This window comes from Pan paniscus, chromosome 11, assembly GCF_029289425.2.
Source record: "Pan paniscus chromosome 11, NHGRI_mPanPan1-v2.0_pri, whole genome shotgun sequence".
In the NCBI taxonomy this organism is placed as follows: domain Eukaryota; kingdom Metazoa; phylum Chordata; class Mammalia; order Primates; family Hominidae; genus Pan; species Pan paniscus.
The window spans coordinates 7,061,714-7,087,624 of record NC_073260.2 but is presented as its reverse complement, the minus strand read 5'-3'; the positions used below and the strand labels follow the sequence as shown (position 1 = coordinate 7,087,624).

The window sequence follows — 25,911 nt, the reverse complement described above, 5'->3', positions numbered from 1 at the left end:
TGGTCACCTTGAGAGCCCAGTGTAGATACTTGGGTTCTGGGCTGAAAAAAGGCGAATGGTTCACGTGTACACAAAAGCTCCTAGGAAGAAGTTGCTGGAAAACATAACAACCATTATTTTGTAATCCAGAAATCATTTACACTTTGATGGAAAATAAGAACAAAAACTCAATCCAACAACAGTAACAATGGGTAAACTTCTGAGCTCTCTAGTACCTACCATCAGGGTCCTCAAATGTCCGAGGATGAAGAGGCTGTACTTGGCTCGTGTGATGGTGACATTCAATCTCTGCAAACTTGCCAGGAATCTAGGCAATAAAAAAAGAGTTCCTTCTTTGTCTAGAATGACTTAACATGCCCATGTGAGACAAAGGTGGACTCTAGAATGACTCAACGTGCCCGTGTCTGACAGAGGTGGAATCTAGAATGACTCAGTGAGCCCGAGACACAGGTGGACTCTAGAATGACTCAACGTGCCCGTGTCTGACAGAGGTGGAATCTAGAATGACTCAGTGAGCCCGAGACACAGGTGGACTCTAGAATGACTCAGCATCCTCATGTGAGACACAGGTGGACTCTAGAATGACTCAGCGTGCCCGTGTGAGACACAGGTGGACTCTAGAATGACTCAGCATCCTCATGTGAGACACAGGTGGACTCTAGAATGACTCAGCGTGCCCATGTGAGACACAGGTGGACTCTAGAATGACTCAGCGTGCCCATGTGAGACACAGGTGGACTCTAGAATGACTCAGCGTGCCCATGTGAGACACAGGTGGACTCTAGAATGACTCAGCGTGCCCATGTGAGACACAGGTAGACTCTAGAATGACTCAGCGTGCCCGTGTGAGACACAGGTGGACTCTAGACTCAGCATGCCCATGTGAGACACAGGTGGACTCTAGAATGACTCAGCATGCCAGTGAGACACAGGTGGACTCTAGAATGACTCAGCATGCCCATGTGAGACACAGGTGGACTGCAGGCAGCTTTTCCAGGACTCCTTCACTCCTCTAGAAGTCACAGTGCTTTCTTACTCTCCGTCCCAATACAGGGTACCGGGCACAGAAGAATTCCTATTAAAAACAGGAAACAAACCAAAACCTCGGGGCTTCCTTCAAAGTGATGCATCTATCAATTTCCTATTTTTACCTGGATAAGATAATTGGAAATTTTAACAGTGCAATCTTGAAGCCTTGAAAAATCCTAAAAATGTGGTACCAGCCTAATCACTTTATTCTTACATTTAAATATATCTAGATTGTTAAGATATTGTAGAACTAGTGTAGAAATACATGAACACCAGATAAATATTTCAATAGATCAGAAAAAGAGCTCAGAAATAGAATTGATGTATGATAAAAGTGAAATTTCAAATTAGCTGGGAAAGGAAGGACTATTTATAAACTGACCCTGAGATACAACTGGGCTCTGTATATGCAGCCCATCCCAGGGAGGGGCAAAGATTACTTTAATTACTATTTTATTTGAAAACAAACTATTTATAACCTGTAAATTCTGTCTGCTTCTCATGACAAGAAACAAATAATCATGTAAGAGTCTTGGGCTTGGGATATTTTCTGTCACTCATACAGGTGTCCTTAGCATCTTAAATAAACTGACAGTAGTTAAGGTGAACAAACTTAGCCAAAGCAGGAAAACACAGAAAACAATGACACTTTGATACATACCATGGGGAGTAACATGCCTCTGCAAAGTATAATCTAATTATTTCTTTGAATCTTATTAAATAAAAGAACAGATTCACACTATGAAATGGGTTAATATAAAAGACACCAAGGCCGGGTGCAGTGACTCACGCCTGTAATCCCAGCATTTTGGGAGGCCAAAGCGGGTGGAGCACTTGAGCTCAGGAGTTTGAGACCAGCCTGGGCAACGTGGCAAAACCCTGTCTCTACAGAAAAATATAAAAATTAGCTGGGTGTGGTAGCACATGCCTGTAGTCCCAGCTACTCAGGAGGCTGATGCCGAAGAATCGCTTGAACCCAGGAGGTGGAGGATGCAGTGGGCCAAGATTGCACCAAGATCTAACAGTGGGTCTATTTCACAACTTAAAAGAGAAACTTTCATAACACAGGTTTTCACAAAAGAAAATTAAGAAAGCAAATGGTGTTCTCTAACAGTGATAATGAACCTAATCCTGAAATATAAACAAGCAACAATGTATACAAGTATAAAAGAGCAACAATGACAGTAACTCACCCAATTGAACCTTGCATGCTATTTGCTCTGACACACGTAACAATAACACAATCCTTCTGCCGACCCTGGAATGCATCCACAGTGTCTACTTCTGCTGGTCTATTTACAAAAGAGAAACATATTTACTGGAAAGAGGAAGATAATTATTAAGTATACACATTTATAAACTAGTTTTTTGGGTTTTTTTTTTTGAGACGGAGTCTCACTCTGTCACCCAGGCTGGAGTGCAGTGGTGCAATCTCAGCTCACTGCACGCTCCGCCTCCCGGGTTCACGCCATTCTCCTGCCTCAGCCTCCTGAGTAGCTGGGACTACAGGTGCCCGCCACCATGCCCAGCTAATTTTTTGTATTTTTAGTAGAGACTGGGTTTCACTGTGGTCTCGATCTCCTGACCTCATGATCCGCCCGCCTCGGCCTCCCAAAGCGCTGGGATTACAGGCGTGAGCCACCGCGTCCGGCTTCGTTTTTTGGTTTTTGACAGTCTAGCCTCACTCTTGTCCAGGCTGGAGTGCACCAGCATATTCACAGCTCACAGTAACTTGAACACCTGAGCCCCGTCTCAGCCTCCTAAGTGGCTAGGACTACAGGCATGGACCACCACGCTAATTTTTCCATGTTTTGTAGAGATGGGGTCTTGCCATGTTGCCCAGGCTGGCCTCAAACCCCTGGCCTCAAGCAATCCTTCCACCTCACCCACCCAAAATGTTAGGATTATAGATGTGAGCCACCATGCCTGGCCTTACAGTCTTTATTTTTAAAAAAAACTTTAAAAAAAAAAAAAAAAGAGAGAGAGAGAGAGAGTCTCACTGCGTTGCCCAGGCTGGACTCAAACTTCTGGGGCTCAAGCAATCCTCCTTGCCTCAGCCTCCCAAGGAGATGCATGCACCACCACCATGCTCGGCTGCTAAGACATTTTAAAAACATTTCTTGGAGGTTAGCCTGAATTTCCTCCTCTCTCCATTCCCTGGCAACCACTAATACACTTTCTGTCTCTACAGATTTTCTTATACTGTGAGTTTCACATAAATGGAATTACGAAATGTGATTATTTGTGACTGTTCCCTTAGCATAACATTTCCAAAGTTCATCCATGTTGTAGCATGTAACAGAACTTCATCCCTTTTTTCATTAATATTTCATTGTACCACATAGTACAAGTTATTTACTAAGACTTAGTGTTAAGGTGGCAGCGCTCTCCAAATTGATCTATAGATGTAATCCAACTGCCTTTTTTACAGAAATGGTCACGCTGATACTAAGTCTTTGGCTGGGCATGGTAGCTCATGTCTGTAATCCAAGCACTTTGAGAAGACTGTGTGAACTCAGGAGTTTGAGAACAGCCTGGGCAACTTAGGAAGACCTTGTCTCTACTAAAAATGAAAAAACACACAAAAAATGCAAAAAACAACACAACACTAAGTCTTCCAGTCCATGAAAACAGGATGTCTTCACATTTATTTAGGTGGGTTTTTTTTTTTTTTGAGATGGAATTTCGCTCTCGTCGCCCAGGCTGGAGTGCAATGGAGCGACCTCAGCTCACTGCAACCTCCGCTTCCCGGGTTCAAGTGATTCTCCTGCCTCACCCTCCAGAGTAGTTGGGATTACAGGCGTGTGCCACCATGCCCAACTGATTTTTGTATAATTAGTAGAGACACGATTTTACCATGTTGGCCAGGCTGGTCTTGAACTCCTGACCTCAGGTGATCCACCCACCTGGGCCTCCCAAAGTGCTGGGATTACAGGCATGAGCCACTGCACCCGGCCTATTTAGGTGTTCTTTAATTCCTTTCAACAACGTTTTGCAGTTTTCAGCATACAAGTCTTATACTTCTTTGGTTCTATTTATTCCGAAGTGTTTTATTCTTTTTGATGCTATTGTAAATAGAATTGTTTCAACTTCCTTTTCAGATTGTTCATTGCTAGTTGCATCAAAATATAATCAACTTTCACATATTAATCTTGTATCCTGCTAAGCTTATTATCTCTAATAGTGCCTTTGAATGGCTTTGTTAGGGTTTCTAGAAATAAGATCATGCCACCTATGAAGAGAGAGTTTTACTTTTTTCTTTCCAGTAAAGATGCTATTTATTTATTTTCCTTACTTAACTGCTCTGGCTAAAACCTCTAGTACAATGTTGAAAAAAAGCAGTAAGAGTTTCAAACATCTTTCCTGATCTTAGAGGAAAGGCTTTCATTCTTACCATGAAGTATAACGTTAGCTGTGAGTTTTTTGTAAATGCCTTTTATTAATAAAAAAAGTTCCTTTGTATTCTTTTTTTTTTTTTTTTAAATCATCAAAGCGTTTTGGGTTCCGTGCAACTTTTTTTTTGTATCTACTGAGCTGATTATGTGGGTCTCCTCATTCTTCTAATATGGTATATCATATTGATTTTCATATGTTGAAGCAATCTTGCATTCCTGGGATAAATCCCACTTGGTCTTGATGTATAAATCCTTGTAATAACCTGCTGAATTCAGTTTGTCACTATTTTGTTGAGGATTTTTGTATCTAGTCATAAAGGATTTGGATCTGTAGTTTTCTTGTGATACTTTCCCTTGACTTTGATATCAGTGTAATACTGGCTTCAAAAAATGAATCTGAGTGTTCTATTTATTGGAAGCATGTTAGAATGACTTGTGTTCATTCTTCTTTTAATATTTGATAGAATTCACCAGCTTAGCTTGGTTCTGGGCTTTTCATTATTGGGAAATGTTTCATTATTTGTTATAAAGGTCGGATTTTTTCTTTTTTTTTTTTTTTTTGAGATGGAGTCTCGCTCTGTCACCCAGGCTGGAGTGATGCAGTGGGGCAATCTCAGCTCACTGCAGCCTCTGCCTCCTGGGTTCAAGCGATTTACCTACCTCAGCCTTCCGAGTAGCTGGGACTACGGGAGCGCGCCACCACGCCTGGCTAATTTTTGTATTTTTTTCAGTAGAGACGGGGTTTCACCATGTTGCCCAGGCTGGTCTCAACCTCCTGACCTCAGGTGATCTGCCCGCCTCAGCCTCCCAAAGTGCTGGGATTACAGGTGTGAGCCACCACGCCCAGCCTACAGGTCTGATTTTCTATTGTTTTCTAGATTCGATTTTGGTAGCCTGTGTGCTTCTAAGTTAAGATGATTTTAAGGTTATGGATCGCCAATATTTAATCTTTAATTTTACTGCTGAGGTAAGAAGGAAACAAAAACATGATTTTCATTCTATACATAAAGGCAATACAAGGGTTAAATCATTTATTTAAAGTGAAATGTTACTTTTAGTCTTGCTAGAACAAGAATTCAGATGAACAAGTCATGGAACTAAAAGGTAAAGACCTGGCAAGTTTCTTAGTCAATTCCACTGCCAAGGAGAATGTTGACATTCCAACTGCCAGGAAGTACCCTGTCTACCCAGGAGCCACACAGCACAAGTCCATGAAAGCCAGCAGCATCCCAGCTTCCTCGTGCCGTATCACCAATTTGCACAGACCACTCCTTAAGAGTTTCCCTTTTCTTCTTTCCTTCTATATCCTCTCATTCTAATTCAACAAGAAAACTGGAAATATTTATAAAAACGCCTCACCCTTTTCTATCGAACTCTTTGTCCAAATCCTTCTGAATCATCGTCTTCTGGGCCTTGTAATGAGTTATTATGCCAATGTTTCGAAAACTAACATCCTTTTTTTTGTCTTTAATAAGCTTAATTATTTCCATCACCAGTTTTATTTCTTGAACATTTATATATGAGCTAAACAAGATGGAAAAAGAAAACACAGTGTTATCAAAACTAATAGCAGGCTAATTGCTAACTTAAGTTCCACTGAGTTTGTTTCCCATTATAGTAAAGGGCAGGCAGATAGGCTTCATCTTTTATTCAGCTAGCAGTGACTCCAAGAGGCTGTTACAATGACCATTAATATGGTATATATGAATAAATGTGAAAATACTATGGTAAATATGAATACATGTGAAATGCCCAGTGAAAAATGAAGTTGTAGAGAGAAAAGAGTTTGAAATCAACTGAAGTTTAGGCACCACTTTCTTCATCTGTTGAAACAGGGAGAGCAGTAGTAAGAACAGCAGTATTAATAAGAACAAAGATGTGAATAAGAGATAGCTAACATGAATTAAGGATTAACTATCTTCCAAACACTGAGAAAATGCTTTACATGTATGATCTTCCTTGTCCCTCACCACTGGCTGCATACAACACACACCACACAACCGAGCAGCTGCCATCCACACAGACTCAATGTGAAGGATGTGTCCCACTTGACCCCAGTTGAACAACATGGGGCCCTGGAGCAGGTTCATGTCCTCTTTGTAGTCCTCAGCAGCCTCATATCCTGCACTCTCAAGCCCTCCTGAAAACACATGCTCCCTCATGACCATACCGGACCCGAAATGCACCAAGACCAGGGGATGCACTGCCCCATCCCTTGATTCCTGAGGCTACCTTACCCGCCTTGCTTTACGAGCCTTAAATACCCATTCTCCTAACTTTGAGACTTACTAAATGGACAACCCAGTCAGCTAGCGATCTCTTCCATCCCTGAAATCTTCATTTTCCTTGGTCCCCTCCCAGATTAACCCTCTCTGGTCAACATTCCACTCATAACCCTCCTTCCTCATGATGCTCTGGGGCTTAACTCGCAATCCTTTGCTCTCCTCCAACAGGCCCCATTAAAACCTTTAGGCTGCAGTCCCTCCAGCACTACAATCCCATGGCCAACAACTCCTCTGTATGTGTAACCTCTTGAATGAGTGTTCCCTACTTCCACCTCTCTATCTTATCTAACGCCTGATTCTCGCCTGAGGATGCCACCTGCTCTGCAGCCATCCCATGATGTAGAAGTGGGATTTGTGTTTCCTCCTACTTCATGACAGAGTGGTATTTGTATCCGTGCCAACAAATGCTGCCCCTAGACCACTCCTCCCCTACTCTCTCACAAGAATCCCCAGCTCCTCTGACATTGCCGCTTTCTAGCAACACCACTCCTCTTTGCTGTCATATACAGACCACCTGAACACATGCCCTTATTCACAACCCAATACCATCCAACCTCTGTCACTACTTCCTTCCTCCCTTTCACATCTTCATTCAACTGAATTTATACTTAGCCTTCACAGTACTTAACCCAACTGGAATAACTGCTTACCCAGGTGATGACCTGCTGAAGGCCTGTCTTCCCATGAGACCACCATCTTGCAATGGGCATGTCTGTTTCCCTCACTGCTGTGAGCTCAACAAGTATCTACTCAAGCACTTGCTTATGACATTAGGTAATATTATCCCCATTATACAGAAAAAAGAAGCATCGACTTAAGTGAAAATGACTGTGCCCTGACACTAGGCAGAGAGATGTGTATAGGAAATGTATTTAACAGAAATATGAATGCAAATCATGTAACAATTCTGGGACTATCAGAGGACTGAGGCAAGAGGAGAACATACTCATTATCCCGTCTTTCTGAACCATCTCCAACATCAAACACAAGGTATGGCTGAAATGGCCAGTCTGATGAACATCGAATGGCTTCTGTCTGTCTGTAAAAAAAAAAAGCAGTCAACATTCAGAATAAAGTCAAGATTTAAGAAAATATTTTGGCATTACTACAATTTTTTCTGTGTGGTGATGTGGGCTGGGGCAAGTAAGGGGATAACAGGAATATTCTTTTCTAGACGTGTATTAGTGAAAGGTACAAAACAAATTCTATTTCTTTCCTGGTGCTAGGAGAGGTATCTATATCATTAAAATATAACAAGTATGATTGGAAAGACACTCATAATAGAGTAAGCCACAGAATACTATGTTAAGTATGGTCCCACATTTTTCCTTCAAAAATTTAAAAAGTAAAAAAAGATATGCATAGTAAAAGGACTGAAACTTGGCCAGGTGCGGTGACTCTCGCCTGTAATCCCAGCACTTTGGGAGGCCAAGGTGGGTGGATTGCTTGAGCTCAGGAGTTCGAAAGCAGCCTGGGCAACATAGCGAAACCCCATTTCTACAAAAAGAAAAATACAAAAATTAGCCAGGCATGGTGGTGACTGAGTGTAGTCCCAGCTACTCAGGAGGCTGAGGCAGGTGGATTGATTGAGCCTGGGAGGTCGAAGCTGCAGTGAGCCAGGACTGTGTGCCACTGCACTCATCCTGTGTGAGTGACAGAATGAGACCCTGTCTTCAAAAAAAAAAAAAAAAAAAGGACTGAAAGTGGATATACCAAAATGTTACCAGTGATTATTTCTAGGTAGTATAAATATAGGTGACTTTTTCCCCTTTTCTTTTTTATGTGCTTTGCTGTATTCAACATGATGGCTATTATAACAGGACAAAATTATTAACCCTTCATGATTTATGCTTTTTATGACAAGACCTAAGACGACAGTAAAATGTCTATTCTTCATAAGTAGCTAAACTACAACAAAATAAGGTCACAAACAATAAGGGGAACTCACCTATTTGTTTTTAAGTTTCTGTTATAAACATAATTAGAAGGGAAGAGGCATATGTCTGGATGCATCCTGTACTGAACAGTGAGCTGTAGAATGGGCAGCCTGCTGATCATGTTGTGTTCTACATTCTCTTCCAGCAGTCTGCAGAAGCGAGCCATCATTGACTGGTCGTAGCCATACTCCTGTGCTTTCTGTGAGGGGCAAAATAAAGCAATAATTTCCAAGAATTCATTGATATCTTTCCCAGTATTATAAACACAATTACTGAGATCTAATACGTATAGGGCAACGTTCAGGAAGCATAAGATTACCAACCACAGCTTCAGAGAAAAAAGGTGTTTCTGACTCTGAGCCTCAAAATGCCATCAATCTTTTTTTTTTTTTTTTGGAGACACAGTCTCGCTCTGTCGCCCAGGCTGGAGTGCAGTGGCGTGATCTCAGCTCACTACATCCTTCGCCTCCCAGGTTCAAGCGATTCTCACGTCTCTGGCCTCCTGAGTAGCTGGGATAACAGGAATGAGCCACCACACCTGGCCGAAATGCCATGAATCTTGAATATATGTGGAGGTCTTTTCTACTCATATACTGCTAATGAAAGAGATATGATCTTGTGAAAGACAACTGACGCTATTTTGATGCTACAAGACGCCACCCAAAAAAACCAGTAATAAAGGAAATGTAACACAGATTTTAACAATTATTTCTGGGGGTACACCCTCACAGACAGACATATTGAATGCCACTGTAAACAAGCCTTTTGAAGACAAAATTCTTCATTCATCCATCTAATATGTACTAAGCATCTATAATTTGAAGTGCTAAGACCACTAGAGTGAATAAGATGAAGTCTCACAGGACTTAATTTCCAGTGAAGGAAACAGACTCGACTTATGTGTTGACCATCCCTAATCCAAAAATCCAAAATACTCTAATGAGCATATCCTTCGAGCGTGAACTTTAAGCATAAAGTCAGCACTTGGGAAGTTTCAGATGGTGAAGCATTTCAAATTTTTGAATTAGGAACGCCGAAGCTGTGCTAAATGGATTTCACAAACCAAATAATGGGTTATATTCTGCAATCTGAAAAAACAGTGACCTAAGTGACAAATGGGATAAATTGTCTTGATGTTACCACAGTTGTGCCTTGGGATATACTTTCCGATGGCAGCAACACAGAAAGTTTCGAAAAGGGGAGGGGGAGGGATAGCATTAGGAGATACACCTAATGTAAATGACGAGTTAACGGATGCAGCACACCAACATGGCACATGTATAAATATGTAACAAACCTGCACGTTGTGAACATGTACCCTGGAACTTAAAGTATAATTAAAAAAGAAAAAAGTTTCAAAAAGTACTTTATCTTAAATAACCCTGAAGTAAAAATGTGCTGAAAACTTCACTAAGATGATGGAATCTTCATGAGTGATGTGAAAGATACTGGCACTGAAGACGTGCAAAGCCTGAATAAACTTGTTTCACAAACTATGGGAGTGGAAGAAAGGCATTACTTCTTAACCTATTTATATGTGTGATTTTAAACAGGTTTGTGCAAGCATAAAATAATTATTAATAGATATATGCCAATTTTACCTAAATCCTCAAAAGTTTATCTGCGTTAGCTCACAAAACCTAATTTTTAATCTTTTCTTTGGGGAAACAGAAAAGGAAGTTATGTAAGGTAACGCATCTACCTCCAGACAAAACCTTAGTGCATTCTACAAATGACATAGATTTATTAATATATATTCTGACATGGGAGGATGTCCCTGATTTACTGATTGAAAAAAAAACCAATTCTGCACCAAATGATTTTGCCACCTTTAAACAAAACCAAACCCACGTACATATACACATAAATATATACATGTATACAAACCATATACCACTTTTTAGTAACTGACTCACTGTTAACCCCTAGAATACAAACACCATAAGGGCAGGGATTTTGTCTGTTTTCTTCACTGTCATAACCCCAGCACCTAAACAGTGTCTGAATTATGCCGGCACTCAACATATACATACTGAAAAAGACGAATAAACACACAAATGCCTAGCAATATCTGTTAAAAATACTCACTTTCACTGTAATTATCACTAGAAACAGGTGGTCAAAAAAGGCACCTTATGGAAATGAACTTTGTAATTATTTTCTCAAAATAGCCTGTTTTATTTGTACAACAATTTAAACAGCACAAATGGATTTTTTTTCTAATTTTTGTTGTTTTTATCAATCACTGAAGTAGACAGTAAAGTTGAGGCCCATTAACAATCTCTCTTTTCACTATATGCCAAGGCCCTTCAATGAAATCCTGCATCATTTAAAGAAATGGGATACAGAATTTGCTCTTCATTATTCTCCGTGAACAAAGTTACCTGCAGCAGTTCTTCCCTACACACACGGGTTTTCACTGGGTGACGGGTGTGCTTCTGGGCCACACTCTAACATGATCATGTACCTGTGCTCAAATGTCATACAAAGAACTGCACTATCATTCTGAATAATTCCGAAATCAAAAACCACTAACGATAACCACCTGCATTCATTCCAAACTTCAACAAAAATGCTTTGAAAATGATCTGTTCTCTAGGATTATTTATGAAGCCACTGCTCAATTATCTGTATAAATAATCTATGTTATTAGTAAAAAATACACATTTCATTAAATTTCAAAACCTCTTCAGATTACTTCAAAACATCTACTGGATCCTGATTCTAATGTGCATTTCCAGGAGAATCTTTCGTGAGATTTAAAAAAACCAACAGAGTAGAGTAGACTACAGTCTGGTTCTTCTCTTCCCAAAGTCAGAGCTCGTAATTGAGTCTTTTTTTCCCCTGTACCTTCACTTTCAGATGATGTGAGGGGCACAGACATGTTCTTGTATTCACACTAGAATACCAAATTCTAAAAATGGAAATGTACTCCAAAATTAATTTAACTTCATGTTTTCCTCAATTTGTATATATTTAAACAAAAATGAGGAGGGTAGGATTCTTCTATTTCTGAAGTTTTTCTTTTATTATTGTTTTGGTGTTTGTATGATTAAAATAAATCAGATTCAGCTCTTAAAAGACTTATGAAAGGCAGACGTGCACACTGCCTTTCGCAAAGCTTGGTTTCCATGGCACGTCATCCATCTAGGCTTCCAAGTCCCTGCCACACCGCTTCTGCCACACATACACAGAAGAACAACTATGACCAAATGGGCATTTTTAGGAATTTTTTAAAATTTATTAAGTGCTTCTCTTTTCTTAGTTACTGCTTACTTTTCCCTCCAAATTAAGAGGCCAATCCAAGAAAGATGTCTCTCCCTCCTGAAAACAAAAATTTTAAAAAGCCCCTTCCATTTTAAAGCAATCTGAACATAAAAAACTTACCATAGAGATGACTGTGGGAGGGAGCTGCTTAGGATCTCCTACTAGGATGAGCTTATTGCAGCGATGGATGAGTGGAGTAAGAGTCTCAATTTCACAAGACTGTCCAGCCTTGGTAAGATACAGAAGGGAGAGGCAGTCTTAACAATCTTTGCTATTTATCCATATAGTTCATCTGATTAAAGTTCTAACCATTCAGAAAAGTATCACACTTCTCCTGCACCAAATATCAAAAATACAAATTTTCCCTGAAAACAAAAAACAAAACAAAACCAACAAAATAAACCCTCCAGGCTGTGTGCAGTGGCTAACACATGTAATGCCAGCACTTTGGGAGGCCGAGGTGGGTGGATCACCTGAGGTCCGGAGTTCAAGACTAGCCTGGCCAACATGGCGAAACCAAAAAAATTAGCTGGGCATGCTGGCAAGTGCCTGTAATCCCAGCTACTGGGGAGGCTGAGGCAGGAGAACTGCTTGAACCCAGGAGGCAGAGGTTGCAGGGAGCCGAGATCATATCACTGCACTCCGGTCTGGGTGAGTGCAGACTCTGTCTCAAAAAAAAAAAAAAAAAAAGCAAGACTCCGTCTCAAAAAAAAAAACAATAAATAAATAAAAAGTAAACTCTCCAAACACGTCTAAAAAAAAAATCAAACTTGTATTTTTGAAGTCAGCCACCAAGGGGACCACTACCACTTGGGAACCAGCCGTAAGTTCAGAAGGCCATGCACATCCTAGATGCGTGCTCTTTGTTCTTGCTGGGCATGAGCCTGAAAAAATTTTTCTCCTTTAAAGTCCTTTTAAAACTTTATTTTAAATTTTTTATTTATTTTTTAACTTATTTTTTTTTTTTTTTGAGAGAGTCTCACTCTGTCACCCAGGCTGGAGGGCAATGACATGATCGTCGTTCACCGCCTCCCGGGCTCAAGCAATCCTCCTACCTCAGCCTCCCGAATAACTGGAATTACAGGCACACACCATCAACTCCTGGCTCATTTTTGTCTTTTTAGTAGAGACAAGGTTTCACCATGTTGCCCAGGTTGGTCTCAAACTCCTGGGCTCAAGCGATCCACCCTCCTCAGTCTCCCAAAGTGCCAGGATTACAGGTGTGCACCACCATGCCCAGGCCCTTTTCAAAACTTTGTATTTGAGGTTCAGAAATCACATTAGGAGCGTCCATGAGTGTGTTTCCCCATATCTTTCTTCCTTGTTCCTCAGCATGCCTCTTTGATGACAAGACTCAAATTTCTCTTAAATTCAATGACATTTTCTTCAACTATTTAATCATTTCCACTTTTTGTCCTTTCCTTCTGGTGAAAACTGGATCTTGGGTCTCCTGATCACTCAATTCTCTGGTATCTCCTGCTCCATCTCTTTTGTCTTCTGACTCTACGTTCTGACAAACAGTAGGTACCCAATAAATGTTTGCTCAAAGAGTGAACTAGGAATAAAAGACATCAGGTGAACATACTATGGCTCAAAGCTATCCAAAATTATATTAAAACTACTTCAAAAGGTTACCAGAGATATTCTAAGCAGGAGTGAGACAGTCACTCAGCAGAGATTTTGTTAGAAACCATCAGTCATCCTCAAGACTAACCCCCAATACTGGAAAATCCACTTTCACTATGGAGGGTCATTAAGGAGTGTATTTCTACATAAGGGAATACACAGGTAATAGCAAGTGAAAATCAGATGCAAAAAAAAAAAACACATTTCCTCAACATCTCAGCAGCCACAATTCATCTAAGACTTACTCCTCATAGTACTAGTCAAAGTTGTATGGCTGACCGTTCACTGACCTCATCAACAATGACACAGCTGAAGGGGACACCCCCTTGCCCACGGAAAGCAGACTCAAGTAGTAAACCACCACTTGTGCTCAACGTGCAGCAGATGATATGGGACTCTAAGATGATGATACTCTGTGTTTTCTGTGGGCGTCCTTGAACCTAAGAGAACAAAGGTTAAATCAATATTCAGCTGTACATCAATCCTTGACTATGACAGGCCTATGTTTACTATAAAACACTCACTATTTATTAAAATATATTTATGACAGAAAAATATTTAGTAAAAGTTAGGGGAAACCCTCAAATCTAGGAAACAGCAGAAACATTTAAGATAATCACAAACCGGAAAGAATGTGTGCTTCGCAGCTGAAACACAGAATATGATTTAAGCACATTAAAAATTTTTATCCAGGGTTTGATTTGGTCAAAGTAGATTACAATCCTTCCTGTAGTCAGATATATGTAGGTAGGTATCTGAAGTAGAGACGTAATAATTCTGAGTTGTGAATTATATGAGTAAAACCAGGAGTGGAATTCAGCCTGAATGTACATTTTTCTGTTAGTTTTTAAGTATATAATATTGCCCTGTCTTTTTTTTAGTGCTTTTGCTAGTACTAACAAAAATGCCTGTGAACCTGACAAATCCTCTATTTCCACAGTAAGAAAAACAGTTTGGTCTCCTTCTCTAACGCGATGTGCTGTGATGGAGCCAGACAGCGTGAGTGATGCCTCACAGTCACACCCACACTGCTCAATCAGCATTTCCATCAGAGATTCAGTTTGCTGCTTTTTGCTACTAAGAAGTAGTGGTGATTCATCTCAGCACATATGATATATTCAACCATGGAATTCAAGGCATGCGTGTGAGCTTTAGGAAGAGGGTGGCACTGTGGTCCTCCACGGCTCACACAGTAAAGCACTGTCAGACACTGTCCTCAGCCACCTAGTGAGTAAAACCGCTGAGCATAGTTCCATGGCCCACAGAACACATGTGATGAGCAGCAAAAAACATCTGTGAAGATGGACTTCATCCTTGACTCAGGAAAGATTAATCTGGGGTTCTGTTTAAAATCTGATTAAAATCTGTTTAATCAAAAGCTTTCACATAACTTTTAGTTTAAATAAACTGCTAATGAAAATATGCATTAAATTCAACTATATTTTAGTCACATAGAGAAAGATCATAATCCATTCAGGAGAAAACTTCAGCAAAAATACTACTAACGTCATCAGTTACTATTACCCTCTTTCCCTGACCCCAATGTGGTTTGATTAGGGCTGCATTCTGACAATCAGGGTATACACCTGGCTCGGCTAAGCTTCAATGAGTCTAAATCTTACAGGATATTTTCACGTCCCAAAAATACTGGAGAAAAGCTACAAAATGTTACAGGAGTCTTATGATCCAACACAAGTACAAGGAGTTTATGCTCTAAGCCAAGAATTGCAAAAAACAAAAACCAAAAATCAAAGTGCTGTACTTTCTTATGCCGAATTCTGCCCACCATCACTCTACTTCTATCCAGGTTGGAGCTCTGGAGGGCTCACGGTTGCCACCCTCATCCTAAAGCTCATGTAGGTGACTTTTTTTTTTAATAGGGAAAACACCCACAAAGCTATTTTTTTTTTTTTTTTTTTTTGAGACGGAGTCTCGCTCTATCACCCAGGCTGGAGTGCAGTGGCGCCATCTCCACTCACTGCAAGCTCTGCCTCCCAGGTTCACGCCATTCTCCTGCCTCAGGCTCCCGAGTAGGTGGGATTACAGGTGCCCGCCACCACGCCCAGCTAATTTTTTGTATTTTATTAGAGACGGGGTTTCACTGTGTTAGCCAGGATGGTCTCAATCTCCTGACCTCGTGATCCGCCCGCCTCGGCCTCCCAAAGTGCTGGGATTACAGGCGTGAGCCACCGCGCCTGGCCAAAGCTATTTTCATTAACTATTTATCTGATGATAATTATCATAATTGTTTTTTGCAGTTTATGGGAAGCAGAAATAGAGCACCTTACAAGAAAGAATTTAAATATTTACCAGACTTAAAACAGAAAAAAGATAACTTATAACCACCTCTTAGAAATCTTAGATGGTGGTAAGAATTCATTCTTAGGTTAAAGAAAAAAATGCAAATGTTGTTACACCATTTTCTCCACTTCCACAGATGTTTGTAATTTTTCATAACAATTTAAAATGTAACTGAGAAAAGCCCATAGCTGGCCAGGCATGGTGGCTCACACCTGTAAAGCCAACACTTTGGGAGGCCGAGACGGGGGATGACTTGAGGTTGGATGTTCCAGACCAGCATGGCCAACATGGTGAAACCCCGTTTCTATTAAAAATACAAAAAAAGGGCCAGGCATGGTGGCTCACGCCTGTAATCCCAGCACTTAGGGAGGCCGAGGTGGGCGGATCACAACGTCATGAGATGGAGACCATCCTGGCCAACATGGTGAAACCCCGTCTCTACTAAAAATACAAAATTTAGTCGGGCGTGGTGGCACGCACCTGTAGTCCCAGCTACTCTACTCGGGCGGCTGAGGCAGGAGAATCACTTGAACCTGGGAGGCAGAGGTTGCAGTGAGCTGAGATTGTGCCACTGCACTCCAGCCTGGCAACAGAGTGAGACTCTCAAAAAAAAAAAAAAAAAAAAAAAAAACACAAAAGAGGCCAGGTGTGGTGCCTCACGCCTGTAATCCCAGCACTTTGAGGGAGGCTGAGGCAGGAGGATCATGACGTCAAGAGATCCAGACCATCCCGGCCAACACGGTGAAACCCCATCTCTACTAACAATACAAAAATTAGCTGGGCATGGTGGCACACGCCTGTAATCCTAGCTACTTGGGAGGCTGAGGCAGGAGAATCACTTGAACCTGGGAGGCAGAGGTTGCAGTGAGCCAAGATCACACCACTACACTCCAGTCTGGTGACAGAGCAAGACTCCATCTCAAAAAAAAAAAAAAAAAAAATTAGCCAGGCATGGTGGTGCACGACTGTAATCCCAGCCACATGGGAGACTGAGGTTGCAGTGAGCTGAGATCATGCCACTGCACCCCAGCCTGAGAGACAGAGTGAGACTCTGTCTCCAAAAAAAATAAATAAATAAAAGCCCACAGCTTGTCTGAACAGTCATACTTAAATTTTAAAAAGAAAAAAAAAAAAAATCAAGAAAATGCTACAGGTGAACTACTTACCTCTTTAATTTTAGAAGCAAGTTGCTGCCTTTCCTTAGAAACTTTGGAAATGTTTTCATCTAATTCTTGCTTCTGGAAAAAAATTCAAATGTCACAATTAAAACTAAACTAAGCATTTTTAAATGCCTTCCAATGGACTACCTCTAATTTTAAAAGAGCTTGTATTTCACCAATGAAAAATGTATTTACCCAGCTTATTTCCTCTTTACCACTTGAGTCCTGACACACTCTGTATGCTGCTGCGTAAGACTCAGCTGTGTCCTGTGCGCTGCACGTGAGCTGTCTGCTTAGCATTCCAGCACTGGGAGCATCATGCCACCCTTAACTTCCAGGTGATTCAAATGAGGCTGTAAATCACACCCCAACCATTCCTCTGGCCACAGTGATGGGCATCTAACACAGGCCTGGCCAATCATGCACCCATCTTCTTAAAAATAGGGATTAGACCTGCTTGCTCACCCAGGGACTAAACTAACTGCTTCTTTGGATATATGGATGCTAAGAGAAAGACTTTCTCTCCCTCTGGGGTTTCTAAGCTGAGATGGTGGAAGCCCTGAGATGCTGACACTCACCTTTCTCAGAAGAAATGGCCGACACACAGAAAAACAAATTATGGAGTGGAGAAATGATATCATGTGACCCTCTGGATCCACCCATACTGAAGCTAATTCCCTTTCTGTCTAACCTAATTTGAACTGGGCTCAACATGCAACTGAAAGACAACTAATAAACTCAGTATAGCTTTAATATAAGGCAGTACAGCCTATAAGCCAAATGCAAGGCCATGTGCAGGGACTCATGCCTGTAATCCTGGCACTTTGGGAGGCTAAGGTGAGAGGACTGCTTGAGGCAAGAAGTTCAGACCACCCTGGGCAACATGGCAAGACCCAGTTTCTACAGAAAACAAACAAAAAAATTAGCCAGGCATGATGGCACACGGCTGTAGTCCCAGCTACTCAAGAGGCTGAGGCAGAAAGACAGCTCACTTGAGTCCAAGAGCTTGAGGCTAAATTGAACCACAACTGCACCACTGCACTCCAGCCTGGGCCACAAAGTGAGACCCTATCTCAAAAACAAACAAAAACGCAACACCCCATCTATTTTCGTAAATAAAGTTCTACTGGAACACAGCCACATCCATTTGTTTATGTATTATCTATGACTGCCTTTGTGCTACCAAAAGCAGAGTTGAATAGCTGCAACAGAAACCAACCATATGGCTTGCAAAGCCTAAAATCTTTACTAGAATATCTTGCCCTTTACAAAAAAGTTTTTAAAAAGATTTTTAACAAAAGTAATTTTAATAAAAGAAAAAATGAAAAAAAAAATTAAAACCAAAAGGACAAAAAAAAGCAGAAAGAAATGTGTTAACCTGAGACACATTTTTAGTGTCTTAGTACACATTTTTATAGATGAATCATGCCATTCCCCAATAAATAAAGGGCATTAAATACTCATTAATTAGGCTGGTCGCAATGGCTCATGCCTGTAATCCCAGCACTTTGGGATGCTGAGGTGGGCAGATCAACTTGAGGCCGGGAGTTCGAGACTAGCCTGGCCAACATGGTGAAACCCCATCTCCATTAAAAATACAAAAAATTAGCCAGGTGTGCCGGCACAACCTTGTATTCCCACCTACTCGGGAGGCTAAGGCAGGAGAATCACCTGAACCCAGGAAGGTGAGGCTGCAGTGAGTCAGGATTGTGCTACTGCACTCCAGCCTGGAAGACAGAGCAAGACTCTGTCTCAAAAAAAACTTGTTAACTAGTTCGTATACCTGAGTTATTATTCAAGAAATGCAAAGATACCTGTATTTCCCGTCCACCTCGGCATAGAGCTCGCTGCCGGGAAAGCTCATCCAGCTGACAATCTAGAAATTCCTTTCTTTTATGCATCGCCTGAACATGAGAAGGTAACTCTTTTTCTAATAAAAATAACAAATAAAAAATTATATGCTATTCTAATTCTAACAAACTCACACACATATACAACACAATGAGAAGGAAAATTAGTTCCCAAAGCCAGACTAATTCTGGAGGCTTCAAATTACCTTTAGTGCCCAAGTCATTTTCCACCAAACAAAACAGAGAAAACACTAGTATATACCACATTCAGTACTTACTCATTCTGTGGTTTACTTGGCTGTCCAAACTGAACTTTAGAACCTCACTATTAATAGACTTTTCTGGACCCAGTCGTACTAAATTTATATCTCCACAGTTTCCTGTTGATAAGAATCACAGTTAAGGACTAATAAGGACACTGCTGATCAATCCTGTCTCTATACATAGTATCTATATTTCTAAGTAAATATGTTAATAATCAGAGAAGGGAGCAAACATGAACTTCGAATTAACTAGACACCAGCGACTACACCACAAACTTCTTATACATTATTTCAGATATTGTTCCTAACAATCCTATAAGGCAAGTACTTATCACTTCTACCTAATAAAGGTTAGCAAGGCCATCTAAACAGTACACTACAGAGTTGAGATTCTATTACAGTAACATTTTCAAACTATGTTCAGTAGGACATTCCATAGCAAAATAGTTTCAAGAAAAATGATGAGATAAAATAAATGAAGCAGTTCTCTCATGTTGGGGAAAGGGCTTGTGGGGTGCCTGCATAAACCGGCCATAAAAATATGGAACAGTAAGTTGTAGAAAGCCACAAGAGGCCTCTGAGGAGTAAAGCCTTCTAATTGCCATCACGTTCCCATGACCAGAACGTGACCTGCTCTCCTATCTATAAACACTGTGCTCAAGGAGAAAGACACTCCTTTGAAGCACTGGAATGTGGCCAGATATGCCAGCTCCTAGTTAGGCCCACTCCCCACAGCTGCTCTCTGATAAGTTAAAAAATAAATCAGTAGTTAAGTTTATACTGCTTCAGCACAAAGGAAATTTACCTAAACCGCCATTCCTATAGATTAGGTGTATGACACACCGCCCTCCTTTCACCATTTCACTATTTATTTCAATAAACAGTGTGGAGATCATAGCTTGGCGCCTTTGCAGCCTCTGATTTGCTCTGGCCCCCTGGCTCCCTCCTTTATAAACTCTTAACCTGTCTCTTCTCATTTCTTTGTCACCACTGGACTTCGGGTACCCTACGGGTGGTATTGAGGCTGGTCCCCAACACTCTTAACTGCAGAATAGTTCAAGAACTTTTATATGTTATATATTAATATGTAATTTTCAGAACAGAATCTTATTTGACCATCGAGCCTTCTTTTGCAGAATACTCAGAATAAAGCTTTTAAAACTATGTTCCACATCACCTTGATACTCTAGAAACTAAGGGACACAAGATGATAGAAATTCTTGGATATAATAATTGCAAGAACTATTAAAAACCAATTTAACCTGCCTGTTTACTAACCACGTTTTAATCTCAGGTTAACACATTGCTTTTTTCTTGTCCTTTTGGTTTTAATGTTTTTTTTTTTCTTTTATTGTAATTTCTTCTATTGGGTTTTTTAAAATCTTTTTTCTGGCCAGGCACAGTGGCTCACGCCTATAATCCCAGCACTTTGGGAGACAGAAGTGGGCAAATCACTTGAGGTAAGGAGTTTGAGACCAGCCTGGCCAACAAGGCAAAACCCCATTTCTACTAAAAATAAAAAAATTAGCCAGGCATGGTGGCACACACCTATAATCTCAGCTACTCAGGAGGCTGAGGCAGGAAAGTTGCCTGAACCCAGGAGGTGGAAGTTGCAGTAAGCCAAAGATTGCACCACTGCACTCCAGCCTGGGTGACAGAGCGAGACTCCATCTCAAAAAAACAAACAAACAAAAAAACACCTTTATTCATCTTTATTTTTTTTCCCACGTGTAATTATTTTATTTGAAAATTCTCCACTACAAGGCTGGGCACAGTGGCTCACGCCTGTATTCCCAGCACTCTGGGAGGCCAAGGCAGGTGGATCACGAGGTCAGGGGTTTGAGACCAGCCTGGCCAACATGGTGAAACGCCATCTCTACTAAAAATACAAAAATTAGCTGGACGTAGTGGCACATGCCTGTAATCCTAGCTACTCGGGAGGGTGAGGCAGGAGAATTGCTTGAACTCAGAAGCTGGAGGTTGCAGTGAGCTGAAATCGCGCCACTGTACTCTGGCCTGGGAGACAGAGCGAGACTCCGTCTCAAAAAAAAAAAATTCACCACTACAGCCAGGTGCAGCAGCTCAGGGCTGTAATCCTAGCACTTTGGGAGGCCAAGGTAGGCAGATCGCTTGAATCCAGGAGTCTGAGACCAGCCTGGGCAACATGATGAAACTCCACCTCTATCAAAATTGACAAAAATTAGCCAGGCGTGGTGGCCTCCCCCTGTGGTCCCAGCTACTTGGAAGGCAGAGATGGGGGTATTGCTTGAGCAGGGGAGGCAAGACCAGTCTCATAAATAAATAAATAAATAAATATTCCCCACTATATCACTGGGCTGAATTATGCAATCATGTAGAGTTTGTCAGCATTTATTCTAACTGGACACGTCACAGTTATTTGTTTACTGTCTATCTCCATCCTTTAAATGTTAAGCCCCAAAAGAATAGGGTTTTGATCACCACCTAGAAGAGTGGTGGGCACATAATAAATACAATGATTATATGAAAAATGAATGGCTTATTTTTAGTTATCTACAGCATATTTTTTATCCCAGTTCAGCTCATTTTCCTAAATTTAAGGTCAACATTTACTTGAGGGTTTGAAAACCTCTTTTTTTTTTTTTTTGAGACGGAGTCTTGCTCTGTCTCCTAGGCTGGAGTGCAATGGCACAATCTTGGCTCTCTGCAAGTTCCGCCTCCCGGGTTCACGCCATTCTCCTGCCTCAGCCTCCTGAATAGCTACGACTACAGGCGCCCCCCACCATGCGCAGCTAATTTTTTGTATTTTTAGTAGAGATGGGGTTTCACTGTGTTAGCCAGGATGGTCTTGATCTCCTGACCTCGTGATCCACCTGCCTTGGCCTCCCAAAGTGCTGGGATTACAGGAGTGAGCCACCTCGCCCGGCCTGAAAACTTCTTAATTCACTTACGTTTCCACTAGAAAGGTAGATGAGATTACCTGGAAACCCACCTACTATAAGCACCCAGAAATGTTCCGCAAATTATAACAGATATCCTTTACACTGCTGGGTAAGCTCAGGGGAATGTTAAGAGAAATCCCTAGAGGCCAAAAACAGAGAGAGAGCTGAAAACCAGATTTGAAAGCCCCTGAGCTGTTGTGGCACCCATAAGGGAGCAAGGCTGGGCAGTGTCTAGGTGCCTGGGTGTCTGTTTTGTTCTTTAACATTCTTGAGGTATAATTTACATTCAGTAAAATGAACAGACTTTAAAATTCTATTGAGTTTGACATTGCTAAAGCTACCATTCCAATAAAAGCATTGAAATTTCTACAATGGGAGCTTGCTAATGCCCACAAGAAAGTAGAGGGGCCTGGAAGAGGTGGAAGAATTAAAAACAAGTGTAATTATCTTGGCTTAGGCTCAGCTGGGCCAGGAAAAATGATTTTAATTAAAATATAAACTATTAATCAAGTGATTTAATTAAATTTAATTCCATCTATTAATTACTGATTTAGATAAAATAATTTTAAAATAATTTATTTTTTCTGGCTTACAAAAAATAAATTTTCTCCTTGTACTTTCCTACCCCTAAGCCTGTGTCACATGTGCATTTAGGGAATAAATATATAATACAGCAAATGTGGTCAGGGGCAGTGTCTCATGCCTGTAATCCCAGCACCTTGGGAGGCTGAGGCAAGAGCACTGCTTGAAGCCAGCCTGGGCAACACGAGGAGACCCTGTCTCTACAACAAAAATTTAAAAATTAACCCAGTGTGGTGGCAAACCTGCAGATCCAGCTACTTGGGAGGCTGAGGCAGGAAGATCACTTGAGCCCAGGAGGGCAAGGCTGCACTGAGCCATGATCATGCCAATGTACCCCAGCCTGAGCTGGGGTACCAAAAAAAAAAAAGAAAACATGATTAGACTTATAATCATTAATGACATTTAAACAGCAAACAGAAATTTACTTATTCTGTTAAAAAAAAGACAACAAATAAAAAAAGACAACAAATACAATACTAATAACAAATTAGCCTTCAAGAAATAGACAAGCTGTCTTATACAAAACATTCCAAAGAATAACAAAAAAGTTCCCAACTCATTTTTTCTTTTTTTTTTTTTTTTTTTTTTTGAGACAGAGTCTCGCTCTGTCGCCCAGGCTGGAGTGCAGTGGCACGATCTCAGCTCACTGCAAGCTCCGCCTCCCGGGTTCACCCCATTCTCCTGCCTCAGCCTCCCGAGTAGCTAGGACTACAGTACTACAGGCGCCCGCCACCACGCCTGGCTAATTTTTTGTGTTTTTAGTAGAGACTGGGTTTCACCGTGTTACCCAGGATGGTTTCGATCTCCTGACCTGGTGATCCGCCCGCCTCGGCCTCCCAAAGTGCTGGAATTACAGGCGTCAGCCACCGCACCTGGCCCCAACTCATTTTTTAAAGCCTGTGTAACTTCAATACTAAAACTAGACAAACACAGTGTAACAAAAATTACAGGCTGGCCTCATTTATGAACATTAATTTCAAAGTCCTAAATAAAACATTAGCAATCTAGCAGTGTATTAAAAACTAATACAAGACACCAAGGTGACCTTATTCTCTAAGAATCAAAGATATTTTAACATCAGAAAAATACTATAGTTTACCATATTAACAGATTAAAGAAAATTTTCATTACCATTTGAAGCATGCAATAAAATTCAACACCCATTCATAACAAAAACACTAATGAGAAAGCAACTCTTTAACCTGGTAACGGGTATACACAAAACCCAGAAGCATTATACTTAATGGAGAGACGTTCAAGTCATTTCCTTAAAGGAGACCCAGGACCACAGGAAATAGTGAAAATGAAAGTACTGAAAAAGAAAAAAAGGTCTCTGTACTCAGAGAGGATATCATTTGCTCTCTTATTTATTTATTTATTTAGAGGCAGTTTCACTCTTGTTGCCCAGGCTGGAGTTCAAGGGTGCGATCTCGGCTCACTGCAACCTCCACTTCCCGGGTTCAAGTGATTCTCCTGCCTCAGCCTCCCGAGAAGCTGAGATTACAGACCCGTGCCACGACGCGCAGCTAATTTGTATTTTTAGTAGGGACAGAGTTTCACCACGTTGGTCAGGCTGGTCTCAAACTCCTGACCTCAGGTGATCCATCCACCTTGGCCTCCCAAAGTGCTGGGATTATAAGCGTACGCCACTGCGCCCAGCCTGCTCTCTAATTTAAAAAAAAAATAAGGCTGGACATGGTGGCTCACGCCTGTAACCCCAGCACTTTGGGAGGCCGAGGCAGGCAGATCACGAGGTCAGGAGATCGAGACCATCCTGGCTAACACGGTGAAACCTCGTCTCTACTAAAAAAATACAAAAAATTAGGCGGGTGTTGTGGCGGGCGCCTGTAGTCCCAGCTACTCGGGAGGCTGAGGCAGGAGAATGGCGTGAACCTGAGAGGCGGAGCTTGCAGTGAGCCGAGATCGCGCCACTGCACTCCAGCCTGGGCGACAGGGTGAGATTCCGTCTCAAAAATAAATAAATAAATAAATAAATATCTAACCTAGACACCTCGTTTGCCTCACCTTAGTCCTGGCCCGGCTGTGCAGTCAACATACACCTGAAAAGCAGCTTAAGCTCACGCCACCAGGGAAAGTTAAATTAAAACTACCAACTGTACGCTGCACAGGGACTGCTCTCAGGAGCTAACTGGTACAATCACTTTCAAGAAGAATTTGGCACTACCTAGAAAACTGAAGATGTACAAACTCTTGAACCCCCACATTTTCACTTCTAGATATACATATGCTAGAGACCCATGTTTTAATAAAGTTTTTTTAATGCTCATCTCAAGTTTGAAATAAAAAATTGAAAAGAAACTAAATTATCAATGAATAAATGTTGCACACCCTCAATGAAACACCCTATAGCAGTTAATATGAGTGACTGCAGCTATTCACAAAATCAATCTCACAAATGTAAAGGCAAGTGGAAAAAAGTAAATCAGAGACTGACAATGTATTGTATGTTTTAAGAGCAAATGAATTCTACATGTAGGTAATACATATGTGATATAAAGGAAAATGTGTGTGATTCCTCAGAATAAAGATGACATGTTCCAGCCTCTCTTATACCTCGGTGTGGCCGAAAGGAAATAAGCAAAGGCGCTATTGGCAGGACCTAGAAACTTTCCTTGTAACATGGCTAGTATGTTCCCTCTGCCCCTTCTTCATCTTTTCCTCACACTTGCTGGAGCTGGAGCAGCTATCCTGACCACAGGTGCACTCGAGAATGGAGGCCACACATGGTGGAGCAACCAGATGGAGGCTGGGTCTCCAAGGACTCTCTAAGGCAGAGTAGCCATACCAGTGACTCTGGTACCAGTTCTGAACTGCCCACCTCTGGGTTTTTGATTTAAAAAAAAAAAGAAGTAAACTTCTATTATATTTAAGCCACTGTATTTGGAGTCTGCTAAATCAAATCCTGTTAAAAGGCACTGTTAGGTATCCTTAAGGAAAACTAAATTTGGTAGGGAAGACAAGACATATGAACTTGGAAAGGTCATCAAATACAAAGCCATAACTATACCACTCAGCACGAGTGATACGAAAAATAAGTGTTAAGGTTAAATAAAATGAAATAATTTCACATCTTCACTTTAGTGCCCTGAATCATCCGTTGTAATGCTATTATCTACATTCTACCAAAAAAAGTTATCCCTCTAGTGTATTTAACATTTCTAAGCTTCAGTTTCCCCACCTATAAAATACAGATGGTAGGGTTAACACCAAGTTCATGGGATTATTTTGAGAATTACTGACACACAGTCAACACTCAGTGACTGTAAACAATGAC

General features: G+C 41.1%; 1 protein-coding gene across 14 annotated transcripts in view; it reads right to left on the bottom strand.

Annotated features, from left to right (window-relative positions):
* The window catches only part of SETX (senataxin), a 96,155-nt gene that overhangs the window by 7,986 nt on the left and 62,258 nt on the right, over positions 1 to 25,911 (bottom strand). For 6 of the 14 annotated variants that reach the window (XM_034929357.2, XM_034929355.3, XM_055117545.2 and 3 more), the window contains 12 exons: positions 19,129 to 19,230; positions 18,815 to 18,930; positions 17,007 to 17,078; positions 13,830 to 13,979; positions 12,034 to 12,141; positions 8,658 to 8,845; positions 7,656 to 7,748; positions 5,784 to 5,948; positions 2,223 to 2,321; positions 1,037 to 1,075; positions 220 to 307; positions 8 to 94 (listed from right to left, as the gene is read on the bottom strand). In XM_034929357.2, the coding sequence (XP_034785248.1) occupies positions 8 to 94; positions 220 to 307; positions 1,037 to 1,075; positions 2,223 to 2,321; positions 5,784 to 5,948; positions 7,656 to 7,748; positions 8,658 to 8,845; positions 12,034 to 12,141; positions 13,830 to 13,979; positions 17,007 to 17,078; positions 18,815 to 18,930; positions 19,129 to 19,230 (1,307 nt within the window). The remainder of the gene's footprint in view (positions 1 to 7; positions 95 to 219; positions 308 to 1,036; positions 1,076 to 2,222; positions 2,322 to 5,783; positions 5,949 to 7,655; positions 7,749 to 8,657; positions 8,846 to 12,033; positions 12,142 to 13,829; positions 13,980 to 17,006; positions 17,079 to 18,814; positions 18,931 to 19,128; positions 19,231 to 25,911) is intronic. The other 8 variants (XM_055117549.2, XM_057298618.1, XM_034929362.2 and 5 more) reach the window with 3 other exon arrangements.